General features: G+C 41.5%; 1 protein-coding gene across 10 annotated transcripts in view; it reads left to right on the plus strand.

The window, feature by feature from the left end:
* SYNE3 (spectrin repeat containing nuclear envelope family member 3) overlaps positions 1 to 18,144 on the plus strand; it is an 80,526-nt gene that overhangs the window by 42,279 nt on the left and 20,103 nt on the right. For all 10 annotated transcript variants that reach the window (XM_026107677.2, XM_064512113.1, XM_064512114.1 and 7 more), the window contains 13 exons: positions 2,679 to 2,840; positions 3,660 to 4,004; positions 5,163 to 5,299; positions 7,233 to 7,380; positions 8,155 to 8,337; positions 8,596 to 8,739; positions 9,809 to 9,943; positions 11,019 to 11,180; positions 11,904 to 12,067; positions 13,030 to 13,156; positions 13,330 to 13,485; positions 14,019 to 14,168; positions 15,483 to 15,521. In XM_026107677.2, the coding sequence (XP_025963462.2) occupies positions 2,679 to 2,840; positions 3,660 to 4,004; positions 5,163 to 5,299; positions 7,233 to 7,380; positions 8,155 to 8,337; positions 8,596 to 8,739; positions 9,809 to 9,943; positions 11,019 to 11,180; positions 11,904 to 12,067; positions 13,030 to 13,156; positions 13,330 to 13,485; positions 14,019 to 14,168; positions 15,483 to 15,521 (2,052 nt within the window). The remainder of the gene's footprint in view (positions 1 to 2,678; positions 2,841 to 3,659; positions 4,005 to 5,162; positions 5,300 to 7,232; positions 7,381 to 8,154; positions 8,338 to 8,595; positions 8,740 to 9,808; positions 9,944 to 11,018; positions 11,181 to 11,903; positions 12,068 to 13,029; positions 13,157 to 13,329; positions 13,486 to 14,018; positions 14,169 to 15,482; positions 15,522 to 18,144) is intronic.

Here is an 18,144-nt window from a genome sequence, read left to right on the forward strand (position 1 = left end):
GCAGCCCTGAGGGACAGAGAGCCAGGGTAGCGCTGCTCCTCCCTGTGTGCTGGGAGCTGACCTTGCCCCGAAACGGCCGAGGCAGCTGCTGAGTGCCCCAGAAGAGGCCAGCCTTCCCCGACGTGCCCCTGCCGTGCTTCACAGCTGTGGCCTTACGCACCGTGGCTGCCTCCCGCCTCGCTCCCGCAGCCCTGGAGCCGCCTGGGGCTCGCAGCACCAGCCGTGTCCTCAGCTGCCTGGGGCCGTGCGGAGGAATGGGAAGGGAGAGGTTGATTTATAGAGGCCGGTTTTAGGCTGCATTCCCACCACAAGCAGCGGAGAGGATCTCACAGAGGGCTTTAAAGCCAGAATTGTTTTATGTGCTCTAAATTGCCTTCCAGAGGAGGCTGTGTGCCTTCATTGCCTATGGGGGGAACTTAGGGAGAGGATTTCCTGTGCCTCACGTTACCCTCGGTGAGTCCCCGGGGCTGCCTGTATCGTGCCCTGACACATCTCTTCCTCTGCAGCCCACGGGGACCGTTCTGTTCCTGTCAGTGCTCTCATTTCTTCCAGGGCCACATCCTTACTGAGTAAGTCTCCTCCGGTTTTCCAAGTGCACGTGGAGGCAGAAGGAGGTCAATGCCGTCCCATTCCCCAAACAGCAAACCTAACAGCAAGTGACAGCATCTTTCGCATCATTAGAAAAATTCCCTGCCTAACCTCTTGGTGAGGTTCAGCCAGCAATTGGTTAGCCTTTTGCTTGACAGCTGACAAAGTCTGTTCATATTCATGTCATCTCCTCGACCTCCCTGACCAGCAGGAGTATCCATACCATGCACTCCTTTATTTTGGCTGAACAGCCTGTCCTGGGGGAGGTCATTTCTACTTCTTCTTTAACCCTCTGTATATTACTGTAATGGCTCTGCTTTGTTCATCCAATTTGCTCCCTTTGGAGCTTCTGATTTTGCCGCTTGTATTTCTGCTGGTTCAATAAATCGGCCTAATTCTGGGGAATCAGTAAGCTTTGACTGACTTGCTTCAGCTCAATGTTTGGCCCATTTGCACCTCTAAGAGCTTTGACTTGAGGTCAAAGCAGGGGTTGTTTAACTGTTGTGCACCTCTGCAGGCTTGAGAACCAAGGCAAGGGGGCCTGGCGCACAAGTGAGGTGTTGCTGGATACATCTTGATCACAGAAGTTTGCTACCATAATTCTGCCTTTTGATCTGTTGTCCAAACCCATGTTTGTACAGGTGGTGCTTTTAAAGGGGCTGCTCTAATAAGGGGTCATCACTTCATCCACTGTGGGAAGCAGTACTGCACCCAGTTGTCCCTTAACTGCAGCTCTTTGGTCCCAGAGCAGCTCAACTAACTTTAGGGGAGTCGCTCTTGATTTGCATGTATCAGCAGAGATAAGAACGTAACTGTGGAAAACACTGGTGCAGTGAGGCATGGTGGCACCTGGAGAGTGATGGCTTTGCATTGCCACCCCCCATTAGCACAAGGGGCTGGAGGGCTCTGCCCAGAGGCGAGGGAGTTGTGGAGGGGACTCCCAAACCTCTGTCCACAGTTGCAGTTATCCTTCTGCTCTCTGTGGAGAGCAGCTGGGATTAAGCTCTGCTCAGAGGCGCAGGATGTATCCCATATTATGCAAAATGGAACTCGGCCAGTCATGCCTATTGTGCCAGTGAGAGCACAAGCCTTTGAAGGATGCTGCAAGCACTACATGTATTGCATAAGAGACAATTTTTTCTAGTGTAACCATAGTGTAATTTAATTGTTCTCCATGCCAACTGGGGAAGGGCAAGAAAAAAAAGTCAGTCTGAATTGCAGGAAATAATATTTAGGTTGGATATTACATTAGTTAAACAACATAATAGGATTCTTCATGATTCATGTAGAATCTTCTTCAGCAAAGGACTAATCTTCAGCTGACAAACAGGGATAGTCTGGGCAAATGTGACCCTGCCCTGTTATAAGGGCTGTCAGGCTAGGTCAGCTGTGAGCAGCTCATGGTGTGCTGGCCTCTCTAAGGCCTGTAGCATGCGCAAGGAGTAACTCGGAAAATCAAGCGTGTTGCCCATAGCTTCAGTTTGCTTCCTGGGGTTGCACTACCACCAGATGATCGCTTGTGATCTGCAAATCAAAAAAGTACAAAAGCTCCTGGGTTGTATGATTTCGAGGGATACTTTGAGTTGAATCTGCAGTTGCTTTCTTTACAGCCTGTTTAAATAGTGAATACTTTGAAATAATTTGCATTCACCTACCTCAGTCTGTCTCTTTCTCATTTTGACAGGTAGGCAAAGGAAATCTATTGTATTGCTCATCTTTATTTTTTTACTAGGGAACATAGCTGCTTTTGCCTCCCTGAAGCCAAAACCAGAAACAGACTTCTGTCTCTTCTCTTGCCAATGAGAGAATATGAATTTTTGGAAAGAGAAGGCTAGAAATTCGCCTGAGAGGATCTTGCAGTTTGCATGGCCCCAGACTAACCATTAAGACAGTGCAGCGTGAGCAAGACCCAGGACAAGCCTTTATATATTTTTGTATCCTCTTAATTGAGACAAACTGTGAATTCCTGCAGAGCCAAATGCTGTGGGGGCTCCCAGAAAGACTCTTGTTTGAATTTTCTGGGTTACAGCATAAAGCAAAAAGAGCCAGATGAGCACTGTCCTCACTGTTTCTGGTGTCTCTTGTTACAGAGCAGAGTGAAACTGCTTGAAAAGATAACCAAAGAACACGAGCGGTACAGCGCTAATGTCAACCAGTTTCAATCGTGGCTGAATGGTGTGACAGAAAGATTAAACGGCTGCATTGGCGAAGCAACCAAGTCTTCAGCAGAGGACAAGTTAAAGGCACTGCAGGTCCTTATATGATATACTTCTGTCAAGGGGTCAGGACTGTGCATTCTCCATGTCTGTATATATTTCCCAAGCCATACAAGAATGTTCTTAGAAAAGAACTGTGTAAGCAAATTAAGGTGATGATTGTTGTAACGTGGGCTAGCAGGGGAGAGTTATACCAGGTCTGAAGGATCAATAGTACATACAGCTCTCCCAACTGGATCACGAGTCACAGGCTAGTCAGGATTTTTTTTTTTTTTTTTTTTTTTTTTTTGGTTAAGCCTGATCTTCCACAGTTACATGAGTCATTGAGAATTGTGCCTTTAAACTTTTTGAAATAAATGGTATTTGGTAAATGTGATCCAAATAGAGCCTGAAGGCTGACAGGCTTTGAAAGCTTAGAGCTGGCAATGAAAGCACCTGTTTTGAAAACAATCTCTAGCATTTTAGTTTCATGGCTTAAACTGTTCAGCTTTAAATCTCTCAGAGGTCTGATTATCAGTTCTTCCTATTGCCTGCAGCTCCTGTTGTGTTCATCATGGACCTCAGGTGGCAAGTATTTCTGAAAATCAAGTCAATATTTCCAGAGAGCCAATGTTTTCAGTAGTTTCTTTTTGCCAATATTGTGGCAGTTAACACTGTTCAGAAGGCTATCGGATGCAAAGCAATAGATCAACCCTAGCACCTGGCCACTTGAGAAAAGGCATACTTTGACGTAAGAAGTGAAGAAATAAATATGTACAGCCAAGAGAGATGGTTTCATTTTCCTACCATTTTCACCTTTTTCCCCTAATTTGCCCTTCCCCCAGCTTTTTTTTATTTAACTTATTCTTTCTGCAGGAAATTGCCAAAAGCGTTAGGAGTGGTGGAAAGAAATGGAAGCATCTTGAAAATCAGTGTGCAGATGTGATTCAGAATACCTCCCCACTGGGAGCTGAGAGAATGAAGGATGAACTTGAAGAGCTGCGAAAAGCCTTGGAGAAGTTGAAACTGCTGTTTAATGAGGAGGAGGATAGATTGCTCAAGATCCTACAGTTAGAAGGTGCCTATGAGTCCCAAGCCAGACAGTTAGAAGCAGATGTCCAGGAATTCAGAAAAGATCTACAGAGACTAGAAAACGACTTGGACCCTGGGGTGGGGGAGAAGAGTGAAGATGAGTTTGTAGCTCTGTGGAGAAAATGCAATGTAAGTTGTTGCCCTTTGTAAGCCTAAAAGCAGTAGGTATCAAGTGCAGTCCTATTCTTTGTAGATTGAACACGCCTAGTCGCATCCAACAGATGCCTGTCCCGTTGTTGAAAGGTGATAAGGAAAGAGTGGGAGAGTGTGTGAAAGAGACTGAAGAAAACTGAATACCAACAGTGGAATCAACTATTCTAACCTTTAACTTACTGTGCACAAGGGGTGGTGTGAAGTAATGAAGTTTGTGTGTTGACTTCAAAGGGACCATATGCAAAAAAAGCACAATGCAGAGCAAGCAACACAATTTGCACTACTTGTAAAGAAGTAGAAAAAATAATGCCTTACTCTATATGTGTGAGTGTATATACATATATAGTTTGGAGTATTTAGTGGGACCATTTCTCTATTATATCCTTCATCTGTGCAAGGTGATTACCTGTATTCCCTTATCATGAGATATACGTTCATGCCTAAGAAGAAATCCAAAGTTTGTAACAATCCAGTATTTAAACCAAAATAAAACTGTTGAAGAAATAAGAGTGAAAAAGGTCTCCACAGATGAAGTAGGTAAGAATTTTTAACAGTCATTTCCTCTAGAGAGTTGGTTTTGCATTTATTATCACTTTTCAAAATACCTTTCACTGCGATTCATATAGCTAGCACTTGGCAGGTCTAGCTGGGAAAAATATGTGCAAACAGGATCCACAAAATACAAACTAGTTCAATCCAGCTACATTTGTACTTTTTTTTTTTCTCCTGTTTCCCCACATGACCATAGAATTAATCTCTTGTACATACGAGTGTTTAAGAAAGATCTGTGCATGCAAACAGAAGCGGTTAAGGCTGTGCCAAGCATGCATCTCACATTAGATCCAGAAAACTGAAACTGGGCTTGTTTGTGATTCACTCTGTTCAAACAGTGGATCTTGCAGATCAGATACAGAGGCCAGGTAGTATGAGGAGAGTAGAGAGAGGCTGCAGGAGCAAAACTGTTCCTGAGAATGTAGTTTGTCTAACAAAGTCCATATTCATTACAACCACGAAAAAAGGCAGCAGAAAGAGGACTCGTGGCTAGCAACGTGCCTACCTTGAGAGTCTTATCGCTCCATTTCGTATGAAAGGCACTGCCTGAGGTGCAGTCTGTTCATTATTTCTATGTTTTAGGCAACAAGAGCGTCTCTGGCTGCAGAAGAGTCCAAGGTTGAGAGGCTGAAAGTTCAGCTTAAGGAACTGCTACGTTTTTCGCAAGATGTGCAGCCGCACGCTGAGAGTGTTGTCTCTGCAATACAGGAGTATCAAAGGTATTGGGAAATCTGATTGTGTGGGGGAGAATCTTCTCTGACACTGCAGGGATTGACAGGGCCTACGAAAAAAGTGTGAAACGCTGTCCGGCTGTAGGTGACATGGTTAGAAAAGAAGGGTATTTACCAGTTACATCGCAGTTTTAGCCATTTCTTTGGAGCTGCAGGCTGCTAGCCATCTTCAAGTAATGATCTTGCATCATTAATGTCGTGTATGGTTTGAAGAAAATTATATTATTTGGCAGGTAATTTAGTCTTTGTAGCACTGTAAAATAATTTATATATTTTGCTTGTCTTTCATGACAGCAACTAGAAAATCAGGAGAGGAGCTGTAGCGGTAAACGGTTCGGAAGAATTATGGCCCTTCCTTTTTGAGTTTGTTGTGATGACTCATCTGCCTTAGCAATTATTTGGCAGAGTTCATTCCCCCTTCTCCTGACGGCATATATGCATAACTCCTGTTTTCAACTTGCCTTGGTTTGGAAACGCTGAAAGTTTAGCCTCTCCCCAGACTTCAGTGTTTCCGTTTCCAGGCTGCCTGGAATCAGGAAGTAAAGAAGCTGCAGCAAAATTTGCAAACTAGAAGAAAGGATCATTTCTTTTGAGGGAAAAAGAAAGGTCAGTTTTTTTTCCTACATTCAGACTTATTTTCTTCTGTCCACTGCACACTGTGCTGCCCATCTGGAGGGGTTATAGGTCATTACAGAAAAGGATTTTGCTTTAAAAACTAACAAGTAAATGAAGTTGAAAGAGAAGCAGAGAGGGCAGAAGAACTTGTCTCTCAGTAGAAAATGGCAGCAGCTCTTTTGCCAGCTTCTCTCCGAAGTTTCTTTGCAAAGTGTGGCAGCTTCACGCTGAGCCTGGCAGAAGCAGCACAGCAAATGGCAAAGGACCTTTAATATCAGAACTTTCCATTTGCAGAGCTTTTGGCCTCTGCAGACTTCTTTTTGTTTAGCTCAGTAACATCCCAGTGACACAGGTAAGATTATTGTTTCCGCTTTTATAAAAAGGCAGAATTAATCATGATTGCCTTGGAGGCCTATGGCATGGCTCTTGCCTGCCTGTCCTGTGAGTCTGCAGGATACTGTTCCCATATGAGCATAAAATTTGGGCTGCATGCTGCCATTTCAGATAGGATTCAGCAGACTGGGAGGTCAGGAAAGCTTGGGAAAACAGGAGGCAGCTGCACAGGGTGTGTCACTGCAAGGCCTTGTTACTCAGCTGTATTTTGGTTAAACCTGTGTAAGAAAAACCTGGATGTTTAGCGAATGTGTTTCTTTTAGCCTCTGATTTATATATAGATAGGTATGTGTAGATTTATATATGTGTGTGTATACATACATATATAAAAACTTATATAGAGAAATAAAAATATATATGTGATTCTGCAAAGTTTAAAAAAAATTGGGTCTAAAGACAAAAATAATTATGTATTCCCCCCCCCCCCTTTTTATAGGTAACTTAGGATGATCACAGTTTATTTTTAATTTATTTTTTAAAGTTGCAAATACTCTGTAATATGTAAAATGATTCAGACAACTGCAGTTAAATTCTACATGCTCTTGGCTTGTTTCTCCCAACAGTCAGTGAGACTGCTCCCATAATATTATTTGAGAAATCATGCTGGTGATGGCAACGCTCACGTACAAGACAAGATTGCTGAGTGCTAGGGTGCAGAGTAATCCCTGATACGTACTTGCGCAAGAGACAAATGTGTCTCACAGCGTCTAAATGCAGTTTTGTCACACATCTCTGACTGACAGAGCAGCTGTCAGTTTGCAACACCAGACTCACAGAGTAAAAAAGACTGAGGCCTTTTGTGTGGGATACGGTTTACACACGAGGATTGTGTTGATTCATGCCTTGATGAATAGGATGTTTGGACTTGGGTTTCTTTGTAATTCTTCTCTCTGTTGTCACTTTATCCTGGCAGTGTTAGAGGGAAGACATCCAAAATGAGCGCTGATACGGAAAGTCAACTGAGGAGGCTTTTTCAAAATCCCCTGCAAGATTTTGAACAGTGGAAGCCATCAGTCAAGATGCTCCTGGACACTCCAGAGCCAGCGCTTGCTCAGATTGAGGTAGCAAACCTATTACTAAGTTAAGAAGCTGATATTTGGGTTGTATTTGCCAAAGCTATGCCAGCAACGGCCTGCGTACAGCTGCCAGACAGCAACAGCTGGAAAGGCGTTTGCAATACGATAGGAAACCCCAAAGTAGCGGTCAGTCCTTACCTCTCGCTGTAGTAGAACGTCCTATTTTCTGCCCTCCATTTGGTGTGCTAGAGTTGTCAACTTAAACTGAGTTAAAATGCCAGATGTCATTAGCAGTGATTATAATATTGTTTAGGCATTAATCCCAAATCTCCCTGGGTGGGAAGTCTATGAACTCTGTTAATAAGCATGCAGTAATACAGTTCAGAGATTGAAATGTATGGTTTCTGCATGTGCCCTGAAAGATGTTTATTACTTCGTCATCCCTCTGATCTCTGGAATAAACATGTCCCTGAACAGGGACAGGGTTTCTCCTTGGGATGGGCATTCAAGCGGTCCTTTCTGTCTAAGCATTCTGCTGTCTTTTCTTCTGGCCTCTCCCCTGCACAGACAACTCTCTGCAGAGTACAGTTTCCCTCTATTTCTCTTCACAAAATGGATGCAGGCCTGGTGTTTCTGACACTACCAGGAAGACTTCTCCTTTAACTGGCACCATCCAGGTACCTCCTGTTACCCTTTGGTGGCCCAGCAGGATGTTTTCACCTGGCTTTGCCATACTTGTGTGACCTATATGAGAATAACATGGTTATGTGATTATTTTATTTTAGTTATGTTTTCACTGGAAGAATTTTTCTCCTTCAGGCTGCTCTAGTTGAAAGCTCCCAGTTCAAAGAGAAGTTGATGACATTACAGCTGAAGAAGGATTTGCTAAACAATATCCTTGGTGAGGAAAAAGCAAAGTCTTTTCTCGTGGAAGTAGCTGAAGCTTCAAAGGAGAGAGAAGTTCTACATAAAAGTCTGCTGCAAAGCAAGCGCAAACTGCAGGTGAGCTGCAACCTATCTGCAGTTTTGTCTGTGACAAAGACAATGATTTATCTTTTATTAAGCCAGTTTTACAGCAGTATATTTAGTACTAGCCAGCTGTGCCCAATACCTTTTTCTAAATTGATCAAATATTCATAGGAAGGTATGGCTTGTTGCACAGTGTGGCTTAGTTTTGTTCTGAGTATGAGATGGACACTGACAAAAAATTATACCCTTGGCATTATGTTGAATGGTGGGGTTTTTTTCCTCTTTCTCCAGAATTTGATATTGCAACATAAGGACTTCGATGCTGGTTTTGCACCTTTGCAGAAGAAATTATCTGCAATCAAGGCCAAAATAGATCTAGAGAATGAACCACAGCCTGAGTTGTTAGGTAAAAAGACGCAACTCCAGAGACTCCAGGTACATTACAGTAAATGTCTGCCCATGGTATCCTCAGTTAATTGTGCTCATGTTTGTTCACATAATCAAGATCATTTCATCTGAGGCAAAATTAGTGTTTTATTACCATTAGAAATTCAACACCTTGTCCTCTCAATTGATTGTGTGTCAGATAATTTCATTTGGTACAGTTTATAACATGGACTGGAAAAAACTAAAGCAATGCAGCTGAAAGCCTGGCAAATTGGTGTACAAGGGAAAGAACAAGCAGCTGAAAGCTATTGGTGCCACAACATCTTGAGCTACTTTTATTGCCAAAGAAAATGTATTCGCCTAGTACCTGCTGGAGATGAAACTGCACAAGATAAAACTGAACCAATCAAACAGCTCAATTCCTCCAAAATTAGGAGCTCCCACTGTCCCACCTCCTTCTACATCCCCTGTTCCTGCTGTTTACCTTGTCTAAGCTTTGACACTCACCAGATTTACTCCAAGACCTGATTCTACTGGCCAAAATAGGAAAAAATTAATCAACAAAAAAAGATGATAGTTTCTACCTAGTTAGTGTTTTGAATTAGTTCAGCAAAGAGTCCACCATGCAGTAGAGCTTGGTTAAGGCATGCAGTGGGACTGGCTATTGGGAGAGGGGAGAGAAGAGCAGGAGAGGAAGAGAAGACGAATGTGATTCTTCCTTTTGGCCATGATATACTGTGGAGATTCAGCTATATTGTGTCACCTCACCGTGGTGACCAAAGGGATGTTGTCACCATAGCTTTTTGCAGTACTTAGCTGTAGTACCATCTCTTCTCTGGCAGCTTCTTAGCAGCTTGTCATCTTTGTTATCAAACATGGTAACATGTAAGAATGTCTAACCATTTCTTTTGGAAACATTTAATTCTAGACATCAAAACAATTAATTTGCTTAATGACAGTGACTGTTTCTTTTCTCTTTTTTTTTTTTTTTTTTTTTTTTTTCCCTTCACACTGTCAAATGAAACTAACTTTATTTAGCATATGGTTGTGTATCCATCCAGAGGGTCATATTACATCTAGCATATTACCGATGTGCAATCTGTCTTTTCCTCTGCAGATGCTCCAAGATGATTTGTCAGAGCTTGCAATTCAAATGGAAGAGGTAGAGAAGCTCGTTCAGTCAAATACCACACATAGGCATGAAATGAACCAGCTTTCATCTGACTCCCAGGCCCTGAAGAGATCATTGGAGGTAACATAAGGAAGAGTTTTTTAGCTGCCTGTGGAGTTAGCAGTTGCCACTGCTTAAAAAAAAAAAAAAAAAAAAAAAAAACCCCAAAAAACAACAACAAAAAAAACCTTTTGCCATGTGAGAGTGTATGCTTTGAATGGCTGATATTTTCATTTCTGGTGAAGAAGATATTCTCCATAACTCTTCCAGGATTCTCCAGTTATCTGTAATGTGATTTTCTACTGGGATAAGAAACCATCCACACAGACTCTGTATCTATATAAATTATTTCTGGAAAGGGCCTGAGGTTTTTGATCAAAAGAGCTTATAGTTGTGTTAACATGGAGGTCCTTGGACTTGTTCACAGATTTCTGAATAGCTCTATTGCACTGAACCAATGTATATTGGTGTGTGTGTGTGTGTATGTGTATATAAGTATATATATGTAAAGCTATACCAACTTGTATAGCTTTATGTAGCCTAAAAGTTAATGAGAAAAAAGTGTTGCTATTGCATAAGTACTCATTTTGACCTGAGGCTTTCTGTAGCTTGTAAACATAGCTGTAAAACTTCCTTCCAAAACAATCTTAGAGCCTCTCAAATGACCTCTAGGTATGTAGGTCAGCATAAAATTACCTATAATAAAGTGTTACCCTAATGTGCATTGTGGAATTCTAGTTAGAGTTTCAGTAATTCCATTTATTGCTGAACTGGACTTTTGCCAACAAGAAGAAAGCATAGAAGAAATCTTCTTGTCTATAAAGTTATCTCTGGTTGAAAGAGTATACAATGTAGGTAACATTGGCTGAGATATTAAAAAAAAATCTCATTCTTTGTTTTTTCTACTGAAAAGAAAGGGAGTTATTCTGGTGCTTAACACCCCCTCCATGTGGTTGAATTCAGGCCTGCAGGGCCTGTAGATAAGTCTTCCATGTCATTGATGCTAAAGGCTAAAGCTTTTGTGTCTCATTAGTAGTTTGGGGGTTTTTTTCCTTTCTGTTCATGAGATTCTGTGCCATAAGTCACAATGTTGGATCCACTAATGAAATCGCCTTATGATTGTGTTCAGTTGCTGACATATTTTTATCATTTGTAGATGATGATACAGCAGAGCGAGGAGCACATTCAGAAGCAGTGGGCATTTAATGACAAACTCTCCGACCTCCAGCATTGGATCACAGTAACCACTGAGAAACTGGACTCTTACCAGCATGCTGATAGGGAGCGGAGCATTGAGAGCAGGGTGGCAGACCTTGAGGTGAGGAAAGCATCTTAGTGTAAGATGTTAATTATTCACTTTGCAGCATTTAGACATTAGGGGAAGGGGTTTTATAGCAAGGAGCTCCTGGCTGTGGAGAGTGATAGGGAGTTGTTTCTCCTCAGACAACTGTTCGTTGCAGCTGCCTCCCTGCTGCTTTGCCTTGTGCCATGGGGTATGGAGCTAGGTAAAAGAAAAGAACAGTGAGGCTCTGTTGAAATGACTAAAGTATTATTAAAGGAGAAGTGGTCTTAAAAGGAGTTCTTCCTGCCAGGGTGATCTCTCTGGACAATACCCGCCTTTGACTGTATGTATGAATCAATACACTGAACATTACCTTATTAGCTAACCTTATACTGTACTGGACTAAGCTCTCCCACAGCTGCTGACTTTTCCCTGTGTAGCACTATTTTGCATGCTTGAATCACTCTGGTAGGTAACTTTGGCTGGCAGCTTTTGTTTTCATAGAGGAAACCAAGATATCTCATAGGGAGGCTACAGCAGGGATGCACTGACAGATTCCCCCTTTAAATTTTGCCATCAGCTCTTTGATCTGTGTCGGCTCTTTGCAAGAATCCACAGCATATTTTTTTTCCCCGATAGGTATTTTCTAGCTAGTGTCAACAGAACCAGCATAGTCCTGGACTGAACATGACCTTCAGTCTGACATAGACTGCTTTACCCAGGATACCTAGAAGTAACTGTAAGGGCTGTACGTTTCAGAGATTGCTAGCTGAGTTTCCAGATAAGGAGATCCAGCTGCACCTTGTGGAAGCTCATGGCCAGCTAGTCATGGAGAATTCTTCCCCAGAGGAGACTGCCCGTGTCCAGGCAGAGCTAAATCAACTGAAGGAGTCCTGGAGATCACTCAAAGACATGGCAACCAAGTAAGTGGTTATGTACATCTTCCTCCTACTACTTCAAGGGGATGCTCTTTCCTGCTGTATGACCAGACACACTTGATACTTTATGCTTCGTTCCATGAAAGTAAATGGCTGTGCTACAACACTAGGGAACGAAGTTGAGATTTTATTTAAACGCTTGTAAATTGGAAACCATGATTCTGAAACAACACCACTTTGAGGAATACAGAGACCAGAGCAGTCTCCGAAGCTACCTTTTCATCACACCTGGAGTAGGCAGTATGTCCTTAGGGCCTGGCTTGCCCTCGTAGAGCTGGTCCACGTTGCAGAGAGAATAGGACAGAGACCCACTGACTTCTGCTGTTGTGCCTCACCTGCCAATTCTCCTCTCTGTGTCATCTAGGGATATCTCCAAGGAGGCTGCTTCTGCACTGCGATTTGTGCCTTTTGCAAACCTGCAGAAGTCTAAGTAGAGCCAAAATTTTCCTTTAGCTGGCAGATATAGACTTCATTTATTTTGGCCCCTCAGTGCAGTATCTAACTGCTGTTCAGATTTGCTAGTCTGTATTAAAATTTAATACCCTACTACATGCGTGAATGTGTGTGTATTCATACATAAATAGTTACAGAATAGGCATGAAAATGGACTGATTAAATTGAGGCAAGCCTGATTGTACTGCCTGCTGGTTTTGGACCAGAAGGTATATTGTCAAGTTAGGGGGTTTTTGTCTCCTCCTTTCCCCCCACCCAGCCCCAACCCACTAAAACAAAACAAAACAGTCCAATGAAAATGTTAGAACTGGAGAACTGGTGCTGCTCTGGGACATTCCTGGCTTGGCTTGATTTTGTTAGTAAGAAGTTGGAAATAACTGCAATAGTGACAATGTTATTTATCTAGAGGTGTCCTCCACAGCCCTAGTCAAGATGTGGATGTCTCATCGTTAACTGTGTGACTGCACTGGTATCTCTGGTTTTGTGTTTTCAAGCCTTCTCAAATGGTGGCAGTTAAATAGACCAGTGGCTGATAAGAAGAAGAAAATAGCTTTTGTGGACAGCAGACAAAAGTCTGGACCAGCCTTCCATCCTGTAGATGTAGATTCCAGTCACGAGCAGGTGAGAGAGGGCCTCTGCTTTCTTCTCAGCTTCACAAAAAAAAAAAAAAAATTATTGGCTTCATCTGATATTATGGGTTACAATCTTGGAGGTGAAGATCTTGCAATCGGGCATTCAGATGTGTGTGACATAAAAGGACTTTTTTTTTTTATTCCTGTTTTTCTGTAACCTAGGAGAGGATAGGAGAATGGCAAAATAAGAGCAGCCACCTTAAGCTCCTACATGACTTTGAAGAGTGGTTACAAGGAGAAAACACCAAACTGACCAAAATTCTTGCTCTGGAGTCATCTTCTGTGGAGGAAATCAAGGCTCGACACAACAAGCTGGAGGTTAGTTTTCAGAGGATGAAGGTGGAGGTGAAAGTTGCAGTCAGTGAAAATTCTCTCAGAATTAAAGAAGCATCTTATACTGCCTGCTTTAGAAGACTCACGGAGAGAAGAGGGACTAGAAAGCTCAATAATTTAAGACAAGTATTTTACTACTTCTACTAAGGAAGGTCTGTCAGAGCCAGAGTGGTAGAAGGGAAGGAAGCAGCCTGGCCTGTAGCTGGTATGGCAAATGTGATCCTTAAAAGAAGCTGACTAAAGAAGCTGAGGTATTTGGCTTCAGTGTTTTGCTTTCTGCTGAATGCAGTCAGATGCAACAGCAATGGAAGCTGTGAGAGCAAATAGAACACATGGGTTCTGCAGATCGGTGGACCATTCTGTACCATTTCAGGCCAAATAAGTAATCACAAAGATAAACATGCTAGTCCAGAGTACTAGTAGTTTGATTTAGTGCCACTGTTCTTTTAAGTGCTAGATTATGTAAGTGGGGTCTTGTTCAAATTCCAAGTTGCTGGTGACCCTGTCTTTTCCTGCAGGAGCTCCAGTCTCGTGTTCCTGATGGTCAGCATCTCTTTGAAGACCTTCTTCATCTTCATCCTGTCATTGGAAACTCTGAAGATCTGGAGGACTTGCGTTACCGATGGATGCTCTACAAATCTAAACTGAAAGAGTCCCTGAGTTCGCCGGTAGGTGACAGCACTTGACTTGCAGTCACTGTAGATCTCTGCCATTGCCCTTTTAGGTTGCTACATGTTGCTAGTCTCACTTCAAGAGCACATGTGTGTGCTTAATTAAAAAACCCTTGATAACTACCTCTAAAGGCAGTACAATAAACATAAGCACAAGCATTCTTGTGTTAAAATAAGTCCTGCACTGTCTTTTTCCTTATGTAAGCAATGCTCAGAGTATTCTTCAAAGTGGAAAGTTCAAAACAAAACAACAATTGGTCAGTGTCAAAAATGCACACCGTTGGAGACTGTGTAGTTGTGTGTGTGAATAATCTGGATTTACAACTAATTTTGGACACATAAAGGAATCTTATTCTGAGACTTTTAGCTTTTGGCCCTTTCTCAGCAAAACATTTTCCACAGAATTCTTTTGAACAGTTCCTGTAGTAAGAATGTATTTATTCATTATTTGTCTCCTGCTGCGAGACATAGTGATCAGAATAGCCATTGACTGACTGAACTGACTCAGAAAGTTACCAGAGAAGGACCTATTGCTATGTATTTCCTTTGTGAAACTTTCTTCAAGGTAGTATACATGGAAGACATACTGAAGATGGCAGAATTTATCCCAATCTATAAGATATTCCAGGTCATGCTGAAGATATTTCCAGGCTCTTAGCATAAACATACATAATTAGTAACTAAGATCTTCTAGTGTAACTATTTATTTTGTCTGTTCAAGATCAAGATACCTTAATCAGGGGATTAGACTTCCCAGTTGTACATTTGGCACTCTCTACATACTTTGTAAGTATATAGAACTGTAGAAAGTGTATGCTTTCTATATACTTTGTATGATATCTGAACTTGAGAACCTAAAATTTGATGCATCAAAATTTTTCCACTTTAAGAAACCTTGGATTCACATCTGAAGTTTACCTAGAACACAGATCCTTTAAATTGCATGGAGGATGAGCATGACCACTTTATTCATAGCTGATAACTGTGTATTTGATTTTAATGAGGAATGTTTTGTTAACCAAATACCTTGTGTAAACATAAGTATTATCAGTAGGGGTCAGTAAAATCAAAGTTATTGCTACTAGAACTCTGCATCTGATTCAAATAGTCAGGAACCTGAAACCATTTTAGCTGTCTTCCTAATGCGTGTTAAAAAGCTCAATAAATAAAAATCACCTGCTGGTTCACTCTATCCAGATGACCATGAATGTGAAAGAACTATCCCCTGTGAGGTGAATATTCATTTATAGGCTCCGCTAGGATCTGAAGTTCATGCATTTTTTTAATATATATATATATTTTTTTTAACAGACTCCTAAATCTTTGGAAGGACCAGACAGATTCAGAAAGGTACGAGAGTTTCCTGTCTTTAAGCTAAAAAAAATTTGATCAGGCATTTCACAGGTAATTATGTTAAATTAGACTTTTTAAAAAGATTCTTGAGACTAATTTGGTGGTTAAGAGCCTCTTTTTGAAATGCTTTAAAAAGAAAATTTATCTTCTCCACATTTTAAAAAGGAAAAATATTAAGCTTGTTTTACGTAAATTTTTGCTCTTGGGCTACGTTTGCTATATCTTTAGAAGCTACAAATCTATCTTCTGGCTGACTAGGGGAACTCATCTTTTACACAGCTACATGCTATATGCACTTAATTCATTTTTCAAAAAAGTCTAAAGAAGAGCCCAAATCTCTGTCCAAAGGATTCAGGGACTAAGTGCCCAAAATAATTCTGAAAATGGGGCTCCTAGTTCCTTTAGGTGTTTCTGAAAAAATTACTTTGGATCATTCAGTCCATCCTCTTTCTAATGCAGCAGAATTCTTCCCGTGAAGGAATTTTTCTTGGAAGTGATGACATAAGAAACAAAAGCAGTACAAGAGACAATAAGTATGACCTTAAAGAAAACAAAATACTGTCAGCTTCTTATTAAGCCCAAGGAGCATTTCTGATCCCATTCCTATGAAGTCAGTGAGTGTTTCCATTGACCTCAGTAGTATTGAACTGAGACCTTTCTCTATGTCAGAACTTGCTCTGTTTATAGACACTGTTGGCTTCCACTTCGCATTGTTAACTGACTTTCCCTTGTTTTTTAGAAGGAACAGAGTAGGGCTTTATTTGCCCAATAACAAGTAAATTGGATGAATGATGTGCTGTATGCGCATATCACATAATCACCTTAAGCCAGATCAAAGCCTTGATTTCTCCTGTTGCAAAATTTCTTTAGAAGAGACCAATATTTAGAAGGTACTGTACAGTGCACCTCTGATACGGTCAGAGGTCACAACTTCCTCATTCAGATGAGCTATTCCTCTGGTGCTCAAAGGTGGAATAGCATCTACCATATTTTTCCCCAGTGAAATACTGACCTATTCACAGTAGCTTTCACACATCTCCGTAATAATTTTGGCCACAGTTCCTGATAATCCCCAAAGCACTTCCATTTTTGCATGTCTGGCTCGGCATTAATCATTCAGTACTGTCGGTCATGCAGTAAGATCACTAGAATTTTTCAGGTTGGAAAAACAATATGACATTTTAATTCTTAGTGTGGAGGCAGCCAGACCTGAAGCAGTGCTGGTTTCCTCTAGAAAAGACCTAAAGGAATAGTCCAGAAGAACTACCAAGGAATTCTCTGCTTTCATATGATTCAGTTGACTAGAGCTGTTCATAGCAAAAAAGAAAAATAGATGAATAGACAGGCTTTGGGTATCGTTGCATCTCCACTGAGCAATTAGATGCCATCATTGAATTCATCTGTCCCATCTAGCTCAAGGTAAGTGATATTCATTCCTCCTTGACTTCTCTGAGGAAGATGAAGTCTTCTGATAATTTTCAAGAATATCGGAATAACATAATGGCAGACAGCACAAGTTTGTCAATGAGGCCTGTAGCAGGCAGCACAAAAAAGCATTTTCTGAGATTTGAATAGCTACAGAACAAAACCAGAAACAGCTCCGTGTGGGAAGGAATGAAAAACTGAAATAGCTCATAAGAATAAATGAAATGACTCTCCTAGCACCAACAAGTTGTTTGCAGTCCCCCCACCAGCTAGGACAAATGTTGCCATGATTTACACCTTGCTTTAGTCAGTGTGATTCTGCTGACTTCAGAGCATTTATTCTGGATTTAAACAGTGTCACCGCAATCAGCTTTCGAGTGCTATAAGCTGAGGTGCCCCCCCCCCCCCCCATTCAAGCTAAGGCTCTTATCGTTATGTAAGGCTGTCTTGGCATAACACAACTGAGCATCGCTTAAGAGAACCAGAAGATAATGTTGATCCCTTTGGGTGCATCGCTATTCAGGCTGAGAGAAAAGGAAAAGCAAACCAACCAATGGTGGCTTTGAAGTTTATTTTAAATTCAGATTTAATGCTTAAAGTGTGGCTAGAAAATGAATGAAAGATTAGAAAAATATTTTTGTGTATTTTGAGTTTCCTTTCAAAACCATGGTGAAAGAAACTGCCCTGAGAGAACAGCTGATTTCAGGAGTTAATATCTGCAGAAAGAATGTGTTGTTGGGGGCTGCATCTGTATTTGTTGCATCCAGTGACTTTGCATGCAATGGGAGGTTCATGGATCCCTGTTTGAGCATCAGATTGTCTAATTTGTCAGCTCTTTCTTACTTTTGGCTCACACAGAATCAGCAGAGGAGGCAAATTTTCAGGTATTTTGGACTGATCTTGCCTTCTGCAGTATGAAGTCCCTAGTGACTCTCTGCTTATCTTTTACTTTTGAACAATGAATTTTTTGCTGCAGCAGTAGATCAACCTGGGGAAGAGGAAGACCCAGCTGCAGCCAGCCAGTCTCATTCCACTGCCTTCAGTTTTTATTCCATTCCTAGCCTGCATGACTGAATGTTGGTCAGGATAGGGCCTGTTCTTTGTATATTAACGTGTTTTTTTCTGATCATTCATCCTTTGCCGAGGACATGCCCCTAGCTGCTGGTGCCCCTAGATGGAACAGTATGGTCTAGTA

Source organism: Dromaius novaehollandiae, chromosome 5, assembly GCF_036370855.1.
Source record: "Dromaius novaehollandiae isolate bDroNov1 chromosome 5, bDroNov1.hap1, whole genome shotgun sequence".
Classification (NCBI taxonomy): domain Eukaryota; kingdom Metazoa; phylum Chordata; class Aves; order Casuariiformes; family Dromaiidae; genus Dromaius; species Dromaius novaehollandiae.